The 21,997-nt window shown below is 44.8% G+C and overlaps 1 protein-coding gene across 1 annotated transcript in view; it reads right to left on the reverse strand.

Annotated features, from left to right (window-relative positions):
- LOC310791776 (phospholipase ABHD3-like) overlaps positions 1-21,075 on the reverse strand; it is a gene marked incomplete at its 3' end in the record, with an annotated part of 29,941 nt that extends 8,866 nt beyond the window's left edge. Inside the window, exons 1-4 of the mRNA XM_083653434.1 lie at positions 20,908-21,075; positions 19,351-19,514; positions 15,523-15,705; positions 13,286-13,331 (exon numbers count right to left, since the gene is read on the reverse strand). Coding sequence (XP_083509560.1) covers positions 13,286-13,331; positions 15,523-15,705; positions 19,351-19,514; positions 20,908-21,069 — 555 coding nt within the window. The 5' untranslated portion in view covers positions 21,070-21,075. The remainder of the gene's footprint in view (positions 1-13,285; positions 13,332-15,522; positions 15,706-19,350; positions 19,515-20,907) is intronic.
- Between the last annotated feature and the right edge of the window lie 922 nt (positions 21,076-21,997).

Consider the following 21,997-nt stretch of genomic DNA (forward strand, 5'->3'; position numbering starts at 1 on the left):
AAAGTATCAATGTTATTACCTATGAAATAAAAAAGGGGGATGATTCCAGTTTCATTTATGTTGTCCGCCCCCCCCCCCCCCTCACACACACACACACACACACACACACACACACACACACACACACACACACACACACACACACACACACACACACACACACACACACACACACACACACACATCTCCAGCAGCATTAGGCCTGGCCGTCCAAACCTACAGCGCCGGATGTTTTATGAGTAGCCTCAGATCTCAAAAAGTATTTTCAGTGTAGTCATAAGTGCTTTTTCATTGTTCAAGATTTCCTGGACCAGCAGGAAGCAGCATGTAAACACTTGTTGGATGCCTGGATCAATGGGCTGCATAGACATGTGATGCTTTGCTATGCTTTTAACTCGCCCATAAGCCTCCCGCAACCTTTTTGCTTGAGTGGTTGCACTGGTTGGCCATAAGTATCTTCACTAGATTTAAGAATGAGCCCGCTACAGCTAGAGTTATTTCGGCTGCAGACGCCAGTAGAAAATCGGGGACATTTTTGGGGACAGCTCCAGCCGGGGACAGGTCCCCAAAAACGGGGACTGTCCCCGGGACATCTGGTCACCTTAGTCGCTTAGTGCAAGGGCAAATTATCTTTGCTAGTTTCTAGCACTCAAAATCTCCCTCTTTTTCTTGTAATTACCACTGGGTCACCCTTGCCCTTGTCCGGGGCGTAAGATATGGCCCCGTCTCTAAACCTGACAGAAATGGGAAGGGGGGGGAAGACCTACCGGTATATATTCTTTAAAGTTGTCTTTATATATTTGGACCATTAATTAAAGAGACTTAAAAAAAATCCATCGGACCCTTTCAGACTTATGTTAGCATGGTTGTTGTGAATTCACTATGGCATTGTCCAGCTACAGGGCCTCTGGGACACAATAAGAGATATTCTTTCAAAGTCCTTGGAGGATTTCCTGAAGCTTTGAAGCATGAAAGAGACAACAATCTTTGGATCGGGGAGGTAAATGGCTTATGAAACACAATGAGGTCATTTCACAAAAGGTTGTACTTCTCCCTATTCACGTAATGTAGCCCCGCCCACTTTACCCATTGCGTCACAACTTCCTGTTCAAAACGCCGGCTGTTTTACATGCTCAAAACTTGTCTGACTCACCTGGTCAAACCTAGTTTGATTCACATTATGAGTCAGACTAGGTTTATGAGTCACATGAAGTGTAAACACAATCGGAAGTTCTGATTTCTACAGTTTACACTTCCTGTTAGTCTCTCAAGCCAGACTGTCTCTTCTACATAAGGTGAATAGACCGTTTCAACTTGACAAGATAAACATTCTAAATGCACCCTATCTTATTTCCTGTTGCAGTGTTTGCTAATACAGGAGCTGACAGGAAATAGGTTATGGCTCAAACTGTTCCCTAGCAACAGAATTCGAGTGAAACCATCTATATAACCCAGCATGGGCTTTTTGTACGGTTTTGTTTTGACCTGCCTTTGCAACAGTGGGGGGAGGGAGGAAAAGGTGAAAAAAAACAAATAAAAACCTAAAACTAGCATGTCATGTATTTGAAAATTAAGTCATTATCATTATTATTATTTTAAAAATAAAATAGAAACTAATAGTAATTATAAAACTGAAATAACCCTGAGAGAATACAGTAACAGACAATTGCAGCACTTTGCTTTTGGAACCAGCAGGGGCTTATTAACATACACACTTTGGCATGCTAATACACAGGTGGCCAGAGAAGACATCCTACATATGACCCTATAAAGTTTATAGGGTCATAATGTATATGTCATATATGTATATATGTATATATAGGCAGCATATATGCATAGCATTATGCTGCCTGGGTTTATAGTATACACCCAGGCAGCACCTACAGTAAATGAAACTTAGTGTAAGTTCAGTCAGGAAGACTATCTACGCTTTTCATTTCCTCTCCTTCTCTCTTCTCTTGCCCGCTCCCCTGCTTGCATAAGCTGATTAGGTGTGTTAACACTTTTGCTAGAGCTAGCCGGTTCTTCCTATTCAGCCAATCACGCTTTAGCTGTCTAGCCGAGTCTAACCTATGTCCGACTACAGCAGGCACGTCCAAAGTGTCCAGCCCGGGGGCCAATTGCGGCCCGCGGACGGATTTTAAGTGACCCTCGGCTTGTCTCTCGAAATATATGTGGCCCTCCACACAGTATTCGTTAATCAAGCAAGTTCAATATGAAATGTTTCCATTCAAATTAATGATGACAGCACTACCATACAGTTTGTAGACAAGCACTAAGTAGGAACAGCAGAGGCAGATTAGGGCAGTTTAGAGTAAAGCAATTTATGATCGCCCGGCGAGCATCGCTGAACGTCACATTACGTTCCATTATCGACGCTGATTTTGGAGAAGAAGTATAAACACTAGGCGATAGGAGAAGGCAATGCAGAGGTGCAGTTTCATTTCATTTGCTTCATTTTCATTTTCTCTCAAGACATGGAGGTAGAAAAACAAGAGCTAGCAGAACTTTCTTGAGCCAGCGATGGGGTCAAAGTTGAATCCAAATGAAGTCTTGGCGATGGTCGCAATCATCATCGCAAAGATGCCATATCGCCCGTCGCTGGAAGTATAAACACTGCCACCAATGATGGAATATGATCATGGTCGGTCGCAACCACCATAAATCCCTGTAATATAAACTGCCCTTAAGGCAGAACTAACGTTTTCAGATGGTAAACAAAATCCTTAGAGTACAATTGTATTGTATGTGATTTATTTTGAATTTTATTTTATTTCTAGTATGATGCGAGAAGCAGCTGGCCTGGCCCCCCCAGTATTTTCACATTATCTAATCTGGCCCCCATTCAAAGAGGTTTGGACACCCCTGGACTTGCTTGTTGGGTACTCAATCCATTGGCATTCAGTGTACATCTGCCCAATTTGTTTTAGCACTGGCCACCCTTGCACCAAAACGCACAATACCTTTGAATTGGAAAGTTGCAAATTGTTTTAATATGAAGAAGTCATTGAAGCATTTCCTGGATACCTTTTGAGCAGGAAAAGGCTGCATCCTCTCTCCAATCTTAATGGCTTATGGAACACAATGAGCTCATTTCTGGACTCACAACATTTTGTTGCTTGATATCAGACTGAATGGTCAACTCGTTACACTCATTACTCGGTGGAGTGGGCAGATTCAAAGGTCTGGACCCAGGCAAAACATTTTGCACTTCACCCTATACAACCCAACATGAACTATTGGAATAAAACAAAAACAAAAAAAAAACATTCATTTGAAAATTAAGTGATATTGAAAATGTAAAAGTTTAAAAAAATAAAATAAAAACTAATAGTAATTGTAAAACTGAAATAACCCTGAGATAATACATTAACACACTATGTTGCAGCACTTTGCTTTTGGACCCAGCTGGGGAATATTACACACTTTGGCATGCAAATACACAGAGCGCAGGTGTAAAATCAAAGTGTTTAAAGTGTTCAGTAAAAGTGGCATAAATATATACTAGGGACATCCTAGTATATGACCATATAAACCCAGGCCAGCAGCTAAATACTGTACAGACATACACACATGGATGCAAAGCGCTCGCAGATTTCTCCCTCGCTATATATATATATATATATATATATATATATATATATATATATATATATATATATATATATATATATATCATATATATATGAGCAGTGGAAATTGTATTTTCATTGTGAGAAATGTGAGGCCTCGCACACTACAAATAAAATAAAATAAATCCTCCCATTTTCTCGCCAACTGTACTTGGCCAATTTCCCCCTGCTGCCCCAGTCACTGCTCCACCCTCTGCCGATCTGGGGAGAGCCGTAGACTAGCACCATGCTTCCTCCAAGACATATGCAGTTGCCAGCCGCTTCTTTTCACCTGACAGCGGGGAGCTTCACCAGCAGGACGTAGCACATGGGAGGATCACGCTATTCCCACCAGTTCCCTTCCGCCCCGAACAGGCCAGGCGCCCCGACCGACCAGAGGAGGCGCTAGTGCAGCGACCAGGACACATACCCTTAATCCGGTGTCCCACCTGCAGACACAGCCAATCATGCCTGTATGGACGCCCAACCAAGCCGGAGGTAACACGGGAGCGCGAACCTGCGACCCTCAGGAATCTTGCTATTTAAGAGACTAGCGTGTGACTGGCCATTTATTAGTCAAGCCTCGCTCACAGAGTTGGCATGCAGCCTCTCCTCTCTCTCCCCAGGTTTTCATAGTCCTCTTTAGTGGCTGATTACTGTACAACTCAGCTCACCTGTGTGCTGTTCCACTCTGGAGCTCTCCATGGTGCTGAACCTGTGTTGAGGCATTTTGGCCACTAATTAGCTATTTTTGCCCATTTAGTCGGCCCTCATTACCTAATTCAAAAGTCCAGCTCTGTTAGGTCACCCACATGGGTGCTCTTTACACTTCCTGAAAGATTCAGCCCGATCGCACGTAAAATGACATAGCTGTGGCCGAACACAATTCTGCTCACTCACACCCTCAGACACTTCACATTCGTATCACTAGTGGACCCGTGGGAGTTAGACCCCTCCCCACACAACGATGTCCAATTTTCAGTTAATCTTGATAAGTACCGTGTTATTACTATTTAACAGGGAATTTCTAGCTAAGATAATTGCACTATGAAAACTTTACAGTGGTTTATGCTGTTGGGGAAATGGGGAAAATACCTTCCCACTTGAAGCAATTCAGGTTACTTATTACATACACAGCAAATCAGCTTGGAGGAGTCTATTTAACAAGGCCTATTTCTGAGGATGCTGTCGGCTCTCTTGAGCTATGGTGGCTCATTAAAATTCAAGCAGAATCTCGAGGCAAAGTCTTGTTTTCTACACTGCAGTTTTTCCTCTGAAGTTGTGGCCTTCGCAGTGACGCCACCACAGCAGAACCTAGTAAAGCACACTAACTGACAAGCACTGAAATCTGTAGAAGGTTTTGGGGGGGAATTATATAGAGTGTATTCAGATTTTGAGCAGAAGTAGACAGCCAACTAGGGTTGGCACAATGGACGATGGCATCGACCATCGTCGATGGGCCGACCCCCATCGACCTCTGAGCCTTCTACATCAGACCTTCATGATTAATGATCTGTTTGAATAAAAGTTTTGCAGATTTGATAATAACAAAAGACCAACTCCACTCACCCGCAATGCGTGGGCGGCATTAAACAAGCGCAGCCAGTTCAGACAAGCGGTAGAGCCGAGAGGAGGAGGGGGAGGGGAGGATAAGCAGAAGTCGGTTGTGTTGTGAAAATGTTAAGACAAAGAAGAAAGTTCACGTTCTTTCCTGTTTCAACCCAATGTGAGTGATTGCACGCTCCATTACATAGGCTGCTGCTGCTGTGTTTCTATCTCTACTTAACGTAATGTTAGGTTCACAACTGAGCCCACATGAATCTAACTCACCAGTAATTCTGTCTGTTTTCTGCCAGCCAGTTAAATTCAAAACACACACACATGCACATGTACACGCACGCACACACACACACACACACACACACACACACACACACACACACACACAGACACACACACACACACACACACACACACACACACACACACACACACACACACACACACACGTTGTTGGTCAGGATCTGTAACGTTAACGTTATTTGTTCTGCGTCGTTCAATATTGCTGGTCGTGATAGCCTCCTGCTTCAGTCACCTGGCTCTGTGCTGTAGCAGTAGCTTCAGTCACCTGGCTCTGTGCTGTAGCAGTAGCTTCAGTCACCTGGCTCTGTGCTGTAGTAGTAGCTTCAGTCACCTGGCTCTGTGCTGTATTAGTAGCTTCAGTCACCTGGCTCTGTGCTGTAGTAGTAGCTTCAGTCACCTGGCTCTGTGCTGTATCAGTAGCTTCAGTCACCTGGCTCTGTGCTGTAGTAGTAGCTTCAGTCACCTGGCTCTGTGCTGTAGCAGTAGCTTCAGTCACCTGGCTCTGTGCTGTAGCAGTAGCTTCAGTCACCTGGCTCTGTGCTGTAGCAGTAGCTTCAGTCACCTGGCTCTGTGCTGTAGCAGTAGCTTCAGTCACCTGGCTCTGTGCTGTAGCAGTAGCTTCAGTCACCTGGCTCTGTGCTGTAGTAGTAGCTTCAGTCACCTGGCTCTGTGCTGTAGCAGTAGCTTCAGTCACCTGGCTCTGTGCTGTAGCAGTAGCTTCAGTCACCTGGCTCTGTGCTGTAGTAGTAGCTTCAGTCACCTGGCTCTGTGCTGTAGTAGTAGCTTCAGTCACCTGGCTCTGTGCTGTAGTAGTAGCTTCAGTCACCTGGCTCTGTGCTGTAGCAGTAGCTTCAGTAACCTGGCTCTGTGCTGTAGCAGTAGCTTCAGTCACCTGGCTCTGTGCTGTAGCAGTAGCTTCAGTCACCTGGCTCTGTGCTGTAGTAGTAGCTTCAGTCACCTGGCTCTGTGCTGTAGCAGTAGCTTCAGTAACCTGGCTCTGTGCTGTAGCAGTAGCTTCAGTCACCTGGCTCTGTGCTGTAGCAGTAGCTTCAGTCACCTGGCTCTGTGCTGTAGCAGTAGCTTCAGTAACCTGGCTCTGTGCTGTAGCAGTAGCCTATCCAAGCCCGCTGGTCTCTCCTGACATGTGCTGTGCTGTTGTAAACGTGAACGTGCACTGCAGCGGTGCAGCCAAACGGCATTACGGCACCGCAGCGACTTCATCAATAATAATGAATGAATCCCTAATCCCACCACCCCTGACTCACCTTATACTCCAATGCTACTGTACAGCAAGGAAGTCTGGTAATTGCTCTTCACAAGGTCTAGAATTAGGGCACTAGCCCTTAGAGGAGTCTTTGAAGCAGGGGGCATCTTTCACACAGCAGGCCATTCTACAGCACTGGCCTATTTAAACAATGGACAGTATTCACACTAACCAGCCACAGAGGAAACATTCACAAGAGCTTATAAATGCTAAATCATTTGCATAAAATATAGCACAATTCCCCAGCTGAAATTCCCTCTTTACAACCACCACTTGATACAGTGGCAAGGTTACAGAACTCAAAACTCTTTTCTTCTCTTAAAATGTGAATACAGCCGAGCCCACTCAATTCTGAATATGACCTAGAGAATACATACTGGAATCAACTCAGCAAACTGAGTCACATTCTATACTTTGCTCAAGTACCACATTTGATTTGATTTGATTTGATTTGATTTGAGTTTCGTGCCATGCACAGAAAGTGCCCAACCCTCATGGGTTTACAAGACACCCAAGTTACCGTTACGGCGGTCAAACATTTCAATACATTTCATTTCATTACAGAATTACATATTATCAGCTCGGGCATAAACAAAATATTCTGCTTCTTCTCCTAAGCCTGGCAAATGAAATCTGGTACACAAAAACAGTTTTCCTTTCTGAAGCACAACTCAAGTTGCAATAGCTGCGACCACATATGCGAATTTCCGAAATGCAGGATTGGTAGGGGCAGCCCACCCTACTCTGCCTCTGCCACCCTGCATTTTGAAATGTGCACCCTACCGCCCCCTTTTAGCCAATTTTAGCCAGCACACACACACACACACACACACACACACACACACACACACACACACACACACACACACACACACACACACACACACACACACACACACACACACACACACTTGACCTCCATGCCCAATTTCAGCCTCGTAGGGCGAACACACTGTGGCCGCTTAGGGTGGTGAACTTTTTGTGGACCGACCGACCAACTGAGCGACAGAGTGACTTATAGAGCTGCTGCTCGCAGCTAAACCGTGAACCTCATTCTCAGATTCACCTAGCTCACACACAACAAACACAATGTCAGTTTCACCTAGCTCACACACAACAAACACAATGTCAGTTTCACCTAGCTCACACACAACATAGCTCACACACAACATAGCTCACACACAACATAGCTCACACACAACAAAAAGCGTCACATCAACGAGAGCACTAGCACACGGTTCATGGAGGCTTTCTCGCTGGCCCCTTCCCTCTCCTCAGCCTCTGTCAATGATCTCCTAGATAACTTCAATTCTAAAACCCTAAAGGCTATTGATGCTGTAGCTCCCATTAGATCTAAACTAATCTCCGGTAAGAAAAAAGCACCATGGAGAAACGCTCCCTCTGTAAATAACAAAAAAAGAGATTGTAGGAAAGCAGAGCGCAAATGGCGGAAAACTAAACTTCACATCGATTATGACATCTATAAAAATAGTCTTCACTCCTACAACCAGGAACTAAAAAATTCCAGAAAATTCTTCTTCTCCGACATTATCAGCAAAAACACCAATGACGCTCGCACTCTTTTTGCCACTGTTGACAGGCTGACAAACCCCCCCCCACAAATTGCCCCTGATCTTCTATCCAATGTCAAATGCAATGAATTTGCGACCTTCTTTAGGGATAAAATTATAAATATCAGACTAACTATTTCCACATCAAGAACAAATGTGGCTCCGCCGCACCCACAGAATAGGTGCTTAATTAACATGACTCAGTTCAATGTCATTGACCACAAGAAACTAGAAGAAACGATACGAGGCCTTAAATCCTCATCGTGTTGCCTAGACACCCTGCCAACAAGCTTTCTAAAAAATGTCTACAGTTGCCTGGCGACCGACATACTGAAGATAATTAATACCTCTCTTCTTACAGGCATTTTTCCAAAATCTCTAAAAACTGCAGTTGTTAAGCCCTTGCTAAAGAAGCGTAGCCTCGACCCCTCTATAATCAGCAATTACAGACCAATATCAAATCTTCCCTTTATTAGCAAAATACTCGAAAAAACTGTCTACCAACAACTCAATACCTTTCTATCCTCCAATGATCTCCTAGATCCCTTCCAATCAGGCTTCCGACCCCATCATAGCACCGAAACTGCGCTTATCAGAGTTATAAATGACATCCGAATGAACACTGATTCAGGTAAAATCTCAATCTTAATGTTACTAGACCTCAGCGCTGCCTTTGATACGGTTGACCACGAAATTCTATTGGACAGACTGGAAAACTGGGTCGGGCTTTCCGGCACGGTCCTAGAGTGGTTCAGATCTTATCTGCAAGACAGGAACTACTTTGTCTCCATTGGCAACTACACATCTGACCAAACCAAAATGACATGTGGGGTACCCCAAGGATCAATTTTAGGTCCTGTCCTGTTTAACCTTTATATGCTCTCTCTGGGCCTAATTATGCAAAAAAACAAAATAGCTTATCATAGCTATGCAGATGACACCCAACTCTACATAGCCCTCTCATCGGATGACTATGCCCCCATAGAGACACTGTGTCAGTGCCTTGCGCAAATTAATGATTGGATGTGCCAGAATTTTCTCCAACTTAATAAAGACAAAACAGAGATAATTGTCTTCGGCAAAAAAGAAGATAGGCTCAAAGTTACTGCTCACCTCGAATCCCTATCTTTGAAGCCAAAGGACCAGGTAAAAAATCTTGGCATTATTATTGACTCTGATCTAAATTTCAACTCCCACATCAAGCTTATAAGAAAATCTGCCTTCTATCATCTAAAAAATATAGCAAGGATTAGAGGCTACATGTCCAAACAAGATCTTGAAAAACTAATTCATGCTTTCATTTCTAGCAGGCTAGACTACTGCAACAGTCTTTTCAATGGTCTTCCCAAAAAAGCTATTAAACAACTACAGCTCATTCAGAATGCGGCTGCTAGAGTTCTAACAAGAACCAAGAAAGCTGAACACATTACACCAGTTCTCAAATCCCTGCATTGGCTGCCAGTAAATCTTAGAATAGACTTTAAAATTCTGCTAATAGTTTACAAATCTCTCAACGGGTCAGGCCCACACTACATCTCTGAAATGCTTCTACACTATGAACCATCCAGATCCCTGAGATCTTCAGGCACTGGTCTACTAATTGTCCCGAGGACCAAATCAAAACATGGTGAAGCCGCGTTCTCCCACTATGCCTCTCATAACTGGAACAAACTCCCTGAACACATTAGATCTGCCCCTACTCTGCCTATTTTTAAACCCAAGCTAAAGACCTTTATGTTTACTCTTGCTTTTAACTGCTACTAAACTACTGCCTCTCTCGGCCTGTAATTTAAAAAAAAAAAAGATTCCTGTACGTTTCCAACAAATGGACTGTACATGTAATAATAATACTGAAGAGTGCCTTGTAACTTATTTAAAACAGAAATAATGTTTCATGTTTGTTAATTTGAGTATATATTTTAACTAAAACTGTCGGCTGTGTTTTTTATGTGTGTTTTTTTATATGTGCATTGCTTTGCTGCTTGTTTTTTCGATTATTTTTTTGTAAAGCACCTTGAATTGCCTTGTGTATGAAAGGTGCTATATAAATAAAATTTGACTTGACTTGACTTGACTTGACAACATAGCTCACACACAACATAGCTCACACACAACATAGCTCACACACAACATAGCTCACACACAACAAACACAATGTCTGTCCATTTGACAGCATCTGTCAGAATAATGTGCAGCTGAGGCAGAGTGAGTGAAAACGACACAGTGGCAACAAGACATAGACCAGCCATTGATTCAGATGAGCAGTTATCTCAAGGAACATTGGATGGATTGTGGGTCAACCTTGGCTGTGAGAAAACACCATTTGTGCACTGGATGAGATCTTTGTGTGACACTGACGGTATGATTAGATCAGGCTGTCGCTTGTAAAGACTGTAACTCTGTTCAAAAGCCAAGGCGTAAAGACAGAGGGGACAGACATGAAGGCGTAAAGACAGAGGGGACAGACATGAAGGCGTAAAGACAGAGGGGACAGACATGAAGGCGTAAAGACAGAGGGGACAGACATGAAGGCGTAAAGACAGAGGGGACAGACATGAAGGCGTAAAGACAGAGGGGACAGACATGAAGGTGTAAAGACAGAGGGGACAGACATGAAGGTGTAAAGACAGAGGGGACAGACATGAAGGCATAAAGACAGAGGGGACAGACATGAAGGTGTAAAGACAGAGGGGACAGACATGAAGGCATAAAGACAGAGGGGACAGACATGAAGGCATAAAGACAGAGGGGACAGACATGAAGGCATAAAGACAGAGGGGACAGACATGAAGACGTAAAGACAGAGGGGACAGACATGAAGGCATAAAGACAGAGGGGACAGACATGAAGGCATAAAGACAGAGGGGACAGACATGAAGGTGTAAAGACAGAGGGGACAGACATGAAGGTGTATGGACAGAGGGGACAGACATGAAGGCGTAAAGACAGAGGGGACAGACATGAAGGTGTAAAGACAGAGGGGACAGACATGAAGGCGTAAAGACAGAGGGGACAGACATGAAGGTGTATGGACAGAGGGGACAGACATGATGGAGTAAAGACAGAGGGAACAGACATGAAGGAGTAAAGACAGAGGGAACAGACATGAAGGAGTAAAGACAGAGGGGACAGACATGAAGGCATAAAGACAGAGGGGAAAGACATGAAGGCGTAAAGACAGAGGGGAAAGACATGAAGGTGTAAAGACAGAAGAGACAGACATGAAGGCGTAAGGACAGAGGGGAAACACATGAAGGCGTAAAGACAGAGGGGACAGACATGAAGGCATAAAGACAGAGGGGACAGACATGAAGACGTAAAGACAGAGGGGACAGACATGAAGGCATAAAGACAGAGGGGACAGACATGAAGACGTAAAGACAGAGGGGACAGACATGAAGGTGTAAGGACAGAGGGGACAGACATGAAGGCATAAAGACAGAGGGGACAGACATGAAGGCGTAAAGACAGAGGGGACAGACATGAAGGCATAAAGACAGAGGGGACAGACATGAAGGTGTAAGGACAGAGGGGACAGACATAAAGGCGTAAAGACAGAGGGGACAGACATGAAGGTGTAAGGACAGAGGGGACAGACATGAAGGTGTAAGGACAGAGGGGACAGACATGAAGATGTAAAGACAGAGGGGACAGACATGAAACGCAGTGGGCGTACTATCTACAAGAGCTCAGGCTCATTTGGTTGGCTAAATATAAGTGGGAGTAAGAGGAGGGATAAAGTCAGGTGTCAGAGCTGCAGTGCACGTGCTCCACCAGCTCTTATTTCTGTGGGTCGGCATTAAAATTATCTATCCACCTGCAACTTAGTGGAAGTCCCTGCTGTGTAACAACACTGTCTGTGAAATCCCTGCTGTGTAACAACACTGTCTGTGAAATCCCTGCTGTGTAACAACACTGTTTGTGAAATCCCTGTAGTATAACAACACTGTTTGTGAAATCCCTGCTGTGTAACAACACTGTTTGTGAAATCCCTGTAGTATAACAACACTGTTTGTGAAATCCCTGTAGTATAACAACACTGTCTGTGAAATCCCTGCTGTGTAACAACACTGTTTGTGAAATCCCTGCAGTATAACAACACTGTTTGTGAAATCCCTGTAGTATAACAACACTGTCTGTGAAATCCCTGCTGTGTAACAACACTGTTTGTGAAATCCCTGTAGTATAACAACACTGTTTGTGAAATCCCTGTAGTATAACAACACTGTCTGTGAAATCCCTGCTGCGTAACAACACTGTCTGTGAAATCCCTGCAGTGTAACAACACTGTTTGTGAAATCCCTGCAGTATAACAACACTGTTTGTGAAATCCCTGTAGTATAACAACACTGTTTGTGAAATCCCTGCAGTATAACAACACTGTTTGTGAAATCCCTGTAGTATAACAACACTGTTTGTGAAATCCCTGCAGTATAACAACACTGTTTGTGAAATCCCTGTAGTATAACAACACTGTTTGTGAAATCCCTGTAGTATAACAACACTGTTTGTGAAATCCCTGTAGTATAACAACACTGTTTGTGAAATCCCTGTAGTATAACAACACTGTTTGTGAAATCCCTGGAGTATAACAACACTGTTTGTGAAATCCCTGTAGTATAACAACACTGTTTGTGAAATCCCTGTAGTATAACAACACTGTTTGTGAAATCCCTGTAGTATAACAACACTGTTTGTGAAATCCCTGCAGTGTGACAACACTATCTGTGAAATCCGTGCAGTGTAACAACACTGTCTGTGCAGCATGCGCTTAGGGCGCGACACGTATGCGCAGACATGCTTTGAGCCGACTGGAAAGGACAACTCTACTAGGGAGCTGGCATACTGACAAATGGAAAAAGCCGACTGCCACTGACAAGTCCCCTTTGTCTGCCTTTCTAGACAAACAAATGGCAAGTCAAGAATTACCGGGGGATAAATCTGAGGCTAATTTGTGAGAAATGTTCAATTCTTACCAATAGTGTTTCACCGGAGACCCCTCTATTGTTGAACACCACACACCTGAAATACAGCCAAAACACATGCTCTCATCAATTCTTATATTATTCTTCTATATGATGTGATGTGATATTTCCTAAGTGATGGCTTGAATCATTACATTCCCGTTTTGTGTAACTCTTTATAGTAAACGCAAGGCGTTGCTATTTCATCGAACACAAGCATACCTGTACATGGCAATAGATTTGTGCTAAGCCTGGGTGAGCATGTTTGTTGTCTCCCAAGAGAGCGTTCAGAGGAACACAGTGCCCCAAATTCATTTTTACAAAAACATTGAGAATATGATGAGACATGCAAAGAGGCCCAGCATTCTATATGTGTACTGTAAAGTGAAGGCATCAGCATCCCCCCCCCCCCCCCCCCACACCCCACCCCGCACATCTCTTGCTAGTCATCTATTATCTGGTGGAGTCAGACCTGCTGTTTCTATCGGTGTAACTCAGCAGTCAGGGGCGGGGCTAGATAAGGTGCGGGGTGCTTATGTACTGTACACTCACTGCAGCAGACTAGCTGGTGTTGGCTAAGCTGCAAAGCTTGTACCAGGCAAGGGAGGAAGTTCCTTAGGGACAGGGGGGGACATGTCCCCCTCTCTTTTCAAAATCCACATTTTGTCGCCCCCCCCGCCTACTACCGTACCGGGGTACGGTGGCGCAGTGGTAAGCGCTGTCGCCTCACAGCTCGAAGGTCCTGGGTTCGATTCCCACCTGGGACGCTGTGGGCGCTGGAGTTGTGACCCCCCCCATATCTTCAGTGCCCACTGCCCAGGTGGGCTATCTCGTCGAAAGGGCCTTTCTGTGTGGAGTTTGCATGTTCTCCCCGTACCCCCCAGGGGGTTCCTCCGTACATAACCCCCCACTAAAAACATGCAGAAGATCGTCATCCGACCAGTGACGACAACATCTTAAGTTGGTCCAATGATGGTCCAATGAAGGTCCCCGGGCGCTGGAAAGAAATAGCGACCACTGCTCCTGGCCTGCCCCCTAGAGGAAAGGACAAGCCTGGATGGGTCAAATGCAGAGGACATATTTCACCGGCCACCGTCAGCATGAGTGTGTGTAGTGGCCGCATGCATGTGTTGTAGTGTGTTCGTGTGACAATAAAGACGGGCTGCCGTCTGAAATCGTTAAAGAAATCGTTAATAGCAAAAATTGCAGACATGGGCCGACATTACTGTCTTTCAGAGGCTGTAGAAGGCTTCGTTTTAAAGCTAGAGTGAAGATACTGGTATCAAATGAAACTAGAAGACTGAGGACATCCATTGGTACCAACTCTGTCATGCTAGGTTGTCGGCAAGGGGGCTAACTAACACTCCAAATGTAGGCAAAGCTTTGGCAATGGAAAAATCAGCATGGCCATATCCAAAGGGGTTGCTAGGACACCTAGGGCATTCAGGGTATATGGTTTTCCTATGTGGATTGACAATAAGGTTTATGAGCAATTTCCAAAACAGAATAATTATTGCTTGCCACCAATTCGAAAAAATACAATTCTTTTATACCAAATCACAAGATGAATTTTTCGATGGCGCTCCTCAAGGCCTTGCTATCTTAATGTATTTTGGAGGGATTTAAAAAAAATGGAAGCCCCCCGCCCCCCGGCCTCTCCCCTCCCTGCACTTATTGTGTCCCTCCTCCCCCCCCTCCCCCACTTCTCAAACCGAAGAGTTATGCCCTTGGGACCAGGATAAGCTGCAATTCATGAAGCTACATAGGGGCGAGGAGGGGTGCAAGATGCTGACTTTGCCTGCTCTCTTCCCAGGCCGAGCCCCCGTCTGGCTGAGAGAATGAGTGCACAGAATGGGCCTTTTGGAGAAGACTGCCTCCCTCCGCATCTCCTTGAAGCTTGATGTGCAGTGTTTGGCTATATACAAAGGGGGCAGCGCCGGACACAGAGAGAGAGCTTGGCTGCCCACGTTCACCTGACGTAACCCCTAGCACCACTCACGCATACACCCATTATATAAAAGTCCTAAGATCATTACAATAGCGCGGATGTTGGGTTTGACCTCACAAATCGATATGGGAATCATTGCAGGAGCAGTTATTCTGATTTGTGACTTGCACTGAATGGGGGGGAAAACAGTTCTTGACATGAATGGCAAATTGAAACATAAGGCACAGAGTGTGTCAATGGCTCTGTGTGCACAGTGCTGAACCGGAGCCAGGAAGTGTCTCCGCCGGCCAAGGCCACCCACCTATAGCCCAGATCCCGGCTCTGTTGGACCATGTGGAGGATGTAGGACTCTCGGCTGGTGCCGGTGAGGCCGGGGAGAAGCAGCACTGTGGGTCGGGTGGCCGTGTCGGGATGAGAGGGGCTGTCGTCGTTGTCGAACCAATCCAAAGAGATCTGTCCCCCATCTGCTGCCTTAATGAGCTCACTGCAGACACAAGTGGGACACACAACTGAGCCAACAAAGATTTTTCCGACCAACACCTTCTATCCCTCCCATCTAGCAAACATAATACACAGGACCAAACCTTTCGGAACGATAAGTATCATTTTAAATGGTGGGTTTTCAACTGTTAAAATCGACCTAAACTTGCAAAACATTCCGCAGAAACTAACGGTATTCTTTCTTGGCTCAGTTCTCTGCGCGATAACATTTTTTTTGGTTTAAGTCCACGTAAAATGATTTCTCCAGCGTATCAAATTATCAATCACAAGCATTGTCGAAGGGAATTTGATATGTCAGTAGAGAGGGCCCCTGCGCACTGCTTGCTGACAGCTACTTCATTTCCCTTGCGATCATCCTGTCAGTGTGCTTTGCAAGAAACACAGCAAGTGAAGGTAAGGAGGAGGGCATTGCACCAGTGGATTCTTATGCTGAATCAATTTCTGGGCTCCAAACCTAGCCTGGCAGATGAGGTGGTTCACTCTCAGGGCTATCATCCAGTGAGTGCGCACGCACGCACGCACGCACGCACGCACACACACACACACACACACACACACACACACACACACACACACACACACACACACACACACACACACACACACACACACACACACACACACACACACACACACACACACACACACACACACACACACACACACACACAGAGCACTGAGCCACCTTAGCCAGCCTGTGGTAGAGACATCGGCATGAAATTACAGAACGGCCATGAAATATGCACCTGAGGTGAGACTTGAAGAGGTCAGAGGGGGGCCAATCGTGACTGACCAACCCACAGAGAGGGAGGAGACAAGAGGTCAGAGAGGGCCAATCCCGAGTGAGCAACCCACAGAGAGGGAGGAGACAAGAGAGGTCAGAGAGGGCCAATCCTGCGTGAGCAACCCACAGAGAGGGAGGAGACCTCTTTTATACACATGCTAATCCTCTCATCGGACGAGGAGATGAGTGGAATTTCACTCCAGACAGTCTGTGACAGATTGGAGCTTTCAGGGTCTCCGTCCTTGGGCAAACCTTGGGTAACTTGATTATGGGTAGAGGTCCTGTCCCCTCCCGAGGGAAATGATCATAGCCTCAGTGAATGACATCAGTCTTACCAGGTTTGATAGCAGACGGGTGGTCTAGGATGGACACGGTGCATTACCGGAACATTTATCTCCTCGATTAAGGAGACAGCGGGCAGTCAAAGGCAAAGGTAATGTCCAATGTCCTTGGGAGAGACATCGCAGACGACCCGGTCCAACAATTGTGGGCAAGAATTCGTAGGGTATTATTTTGCCGACAGAGCAACGAAAACAACCAAGACACTGAGATTCAACAACAAGTATTCGTCCATACTGTATGCGCTTAATGGCACAATATGTGCCAATTTCTGAATAAAATACATCAGTCTCTTGTTGAAAACTCTTATTCTGAGTATTGTTTTTTTAAGCGGTGCAACCGCTTCTATACGTGACTTGTGTGTCCGTTTGGCGCACGAGGTGTCCATTTGTAGCACGATGTCCGTTTGGAGCGTGAGAGGATAGACCAATCAGGAGTAGCCTATGCATATGGAGAGGGGGGCGGGGGAGAAGGGGAATGTAGCCCCCACCTACCTATTCACGAGCGCAAAGAGTTATGATACGTCACCTCTTCTCGCCTGTCCAGCAAGAAGGGTTGTCTGTCTCATTCATATTAATCATACAACCGAGGTTAGGGTCATAACCTTTAGTTATATTTCAAAATATTAGCTCGGGCTCTCGCTGTGGGATATGGTCACTCCCTCCCGTATTGCCAGACAAGCTTATCGAGCATCCACTGACCAGCAGGGGAGAGGCCTTTCTCATATGACTGCTCCTAAACCTGCACCACTGACTTCAACACCTCGGTGTGTGTGTGTGTGTGTGTGTGTGTGTGTGTGTGTGTGTGTTTTACTATATGACCACATGCGCACTGTGAAATTAAGAGTTTTCTGGTCCATATTTCTTCCTGAGAAGCACACATAGCCCTACATACATAGGCACCAACTCTGCCATGCAGACACACAGAATGGGACCTCAGGGGGATCCATGGCACAGGTCAGTAGAGGTACAGTATTCTGGCAGTTTTGGGGATTGAACCTATGACCTGCCAATCATGGGATCACGCTCTGCAATAGTCCTAAGGGTCTACAGTTTCTTATTCATCATCATCATCATCATCATTTCCTTTATTTTACCAGGTAGATTATTGAGAACACATTCTCTTTTACAATAATGACCTGGCCAAGAGGGCATAGAGGCATACACAAAAATAGAATCAATACAAATAAAAACAAATATGTGTTGAGCCCATTCCAAGCAGATGCAGCAGCAGAGTGGAAGGCTTTGCTACCGAAGGAGTTCTTGGTTTTGGGGATGGCGAGAGTGATGACCGCGTTCGATCTGAGGTTGTAAGTAGAAGTGGAGATGTGCAGAAGATTGGATAGATAGGCTGGGGTGTTACTAAAGTTAAACGGAGTACGCCCAAAGGTTTCTGAGCAGAGCCAAATTCACCTCCAGCTAATACCAATACTGATGATGCATACACCCTTCCTACCACGGGTTGAATTATTTTCAATCCACTTAATGTATGCAGGGGGGCACGGAAGGCACTGTCCATTAATCTTCAGCAGAATGTACATTATTGTCAGAGCCAGAGAGGCTGGAGCCAGCGTCATTGAGAGGGCGGAGCCAGCATCATGAGAGGGCGGAGCCAGCATCATGGCACAAAAGACCTCTTTCACCTCTGAGCCTTTCTTGGCTAAGAACAAGAGCGGGATTTATTTCCAATTGTGAAAGCTGTATTAAAGGAATGAAGGAAAGGGAAATGGCAGTCCCTCAGTGACCAAGCCAATTTCTTAAGCTTCCTAGAAAGCCTGTGCGTAGGAATGGGATTTAGGCCTATACAGTAACAAACGTTTACTGTAGGCATACTATCTCAAATGTGACCTTTGTAACTCACTTACGTACATGTATATGAGCCCTTTGAGGTCGCCTGTTGCACGAGTTTACCTTCACATTTGAACCAGGGAAGCAATTTTTTCTCTCATTTTCTCAACAATTGTAGCCTATTGGGCCAATTCCCCCTGCTGTCCCGGTCGTTGCTCCTCCCCCTCTGCCGATCTGGGGAGAGCCGTAGACTAACACATTAACACATGCTTCCTCCGATACATGTGCACTGGCCAGTCGCTTCTTTCTCACCTGACAGTGAGGTGTTTCACCGGCAGGACGTATCGCTATTCCCCTCAGTCCCCCCCCCCCCACGAACAGGCGCCCCGACCGACCAGAGAATGCACTGGTGCAGCGACAAGGACTCCTACCGCACCCGCTTCCCACCCGCAGACACGGCCAATTGTGTCTGTAGGAACGTCTGACCAAGTTGGAAGTACCGCTACTGGGAATTGATACAATTGCATTGAGTCTCCGAGGTGGTAGGCCAGTGCTTTTACCTCCAGACCCCCCGAACCAGGGAAAGAGTGTCTGCTTGCCACATGAAGTAACTTCTCATTTTGGAAGAAACTGTTATGATGTTGCAGTATATTTTATACTTGATGTCATTTTTATTTGTAGATAGTTGTCAATCTCTGTGTTCTGACTGAGGACTTACTTTCTGTAGCTGACCCCGGGTTTGGCTGTGACAAAGGGTCTCAACAACGTTTGGATGCGGCTCTCCCAGCACCAAAAGGTGGGGTAGTAGGTCTCTGACACCACCGGACATTGTTCCCTCAGAAACTGGTAGAACTTCTTACCCCCCGAGATGAGCTGTGGCTTCTGTAAAACAGAATTGAACGAGGCATGCTATAGGTTTATGAATGTCACTGTCAGATGATTGAAAAGTAAACAGCTTAGTAAAAGTAAACTGTTGAGGTGTTAAAAAAGTTTAATATCTTCTTGTTTTTCCCTCTGGGACTAATTGAAGGGTTATGGTCATGGCATCCAATTAGTTTTTTCCCCTGCTTACCTCAATTTGAAAGTGACAATACAAAGCTGTATATCTCCCAATGAAATAACACATTTCTAGCTCTACACACTGTGATTTAATATACTATGCGTGCTGCTATAGATGAATATTTGTCTTACACCTGGCCTGGCCATACATATTGCTTAGGATGGTGAGTTATACATTTCTGTCTCTCTGCCTATTTACATGAAATTACATGAACCTCCCTGCTGCATCATCAAAGCTGTGAAAACGTACTAAATCCTTAACAAAATGTAGGCTGTGTGTGAGATATTCTCAGGCATGATGAGAATTTGAGCAGCCGATTGTAATGGAAAGCAAGGTTGTTCCTTGGAATGACCTATAGCCCATTTGACTGGACAGATATGAGGTCAGCATAGCATTTATACTTGAACAAACTGACTGATAAAAGACAGTAGGTTTGCCTAACAGTACACGTTTAAAATGGATAGCTAGCCTACTGCATACAGTATTTGCGCAGTGACCCAAGTTATGATGAATTTAACTGTCTAGATTTGTTGTGCAATGTGGAAGCTTACCTGTTTTTAACCTGCAGTCATTCAGGTTAGCTAGAGTTGTTGACTAACTGACTGACTAGTAGGATTCTATTCTATTCTATTCTATTCTAAGTTGTTCTGTTCTATTATATTACATTATATTCTGTGTTCAAATCCAACCATTGTATTTTTTCAATGTAAATGATTATTCAATAGGTAGCCTATAATCATAGTATTACATCATTGTGAGCTTGCCTGATCCAAACTTGCAAAAATGATGGCTGGCAGCATTGCATAAGGAGCCTACCGGCATCTGTGGTAGTGGCCTACAGTAGCTTAGCCAATGCCAATCAAGTGGTCATCAAAATGTTGCAATGTCTTGTCACGGATTGATTGAATTAGGCTACATTGATACTGCAATTAAATTGAATGTTGCTCGTTTAATGTATAGCCTACAAACATGCCAATGCAAAGCTCTGCCTAACAGCTGAGCACACAGTCTTTTGCCTGCGATCCATCACACATGTACAGAGGAGCAGCCCACAGGGCGACAGATGCAGCCTATATAATAGAAAGAAACCTCCATCAGCAAATGCAGCGGTCGCTTCTGCGCTGATGGCTCTATCAAACACAGCAAACACAAACGCAGGCAGCGGCTAAACTGAACCCAAAACGGACTCTTCAAAGCAGCCGGTCAGAGAGTTACCTTCGCTACGGAAAACAAGTAGTAGCAGGTATATGCGGCGGTAAAGCCCAGCACCAGGGACAGTCCTACTCCAGATTCAAATAGACCAACTTTCACTTGGTTTTCCAGATACAGCGACAGGTCCCTTGTCAAAACGTTGAAATTGAAGTCCAGCGAGATCATTGCAAGGTCCCTGTTTTCCCCCGCAATGCAAGGACAGCGGCCGGCTCAAGCGAAAATTCAGCTGCTGTGGTGCCTGCGCTCCCAGTGTGAAGGAGACAGTCAAGGGGACCTGAGCTGGGTCGATATATATAGCGGCGGATGATGGCGCTCTTTGACCGCATAACATTATATTTCAGCTCAGACTCAGAGTCAAACGCCATCTGCAGTCAATAAGGCAGGTGTGCAGGAGCAGAGCTATAGCTTCAGTGTCAGTGTGATACACTAACTAATAGGTAGGCAACATCTGCAAAGACATCATGTGCATCACTGGATGTGATGTAACTCTTCAAAATGAACAACCCTGGGGTCATGGGCCAGCCAATTCAGTTACCTGGGTGGATAATGGGATGTATGCTATGGAGAAAAATAACTTTATTATTATTATTATTATTATTATTATTATTATTATTATTATTATTATTATTATTATTATTATTATTATTATTATTATTATTATTATTAATAACAAATATCCCACAAAAGTATATGTCTCTCTCTATAGTTGTGTCCATATCATAGACTGTAAAATAATAGGGTCCATATTCTGGAAATATTCCAGGAATATGGTAGCAATATCACAGGAGATATAGACTACCATAAACTAGCCTATAGGTCGAGGTGGGCAACATTTTTTTCTTCCAGAGGGCCATACTGACTTACATCAAGTAAGTGAAGGGCCACACACCACACATTGGAGATTATACCTGCCAACACTCTCACTAACCCTCTCTCCCGTTGTGATTGGTCATTTCTTGTTAATCTCCCAATATAATAGTGATACAAATCCATTGGCTGTAGCAGATGAGATTTATTAACATAAGTTTGCCCTTTATTGAGTTTTTGGGGGTTGTTGTTTTGTTTTGTTTTGTTTTTCTCTGAGGACGTTGGG

Source organism: Poromitra crassiceps (genome assembly GCF_964638095.1).
Source record: "Poromitra crassiceps genome assembly, chromosome: 17".
NCBI classification, from domain to species: domain Eukaryota; kingdom Metazoa; phylum Chordata; class Actinopteri; order Beryciformes; family Melamphaidae; genus Poromitra; species Poromitra crassiceps.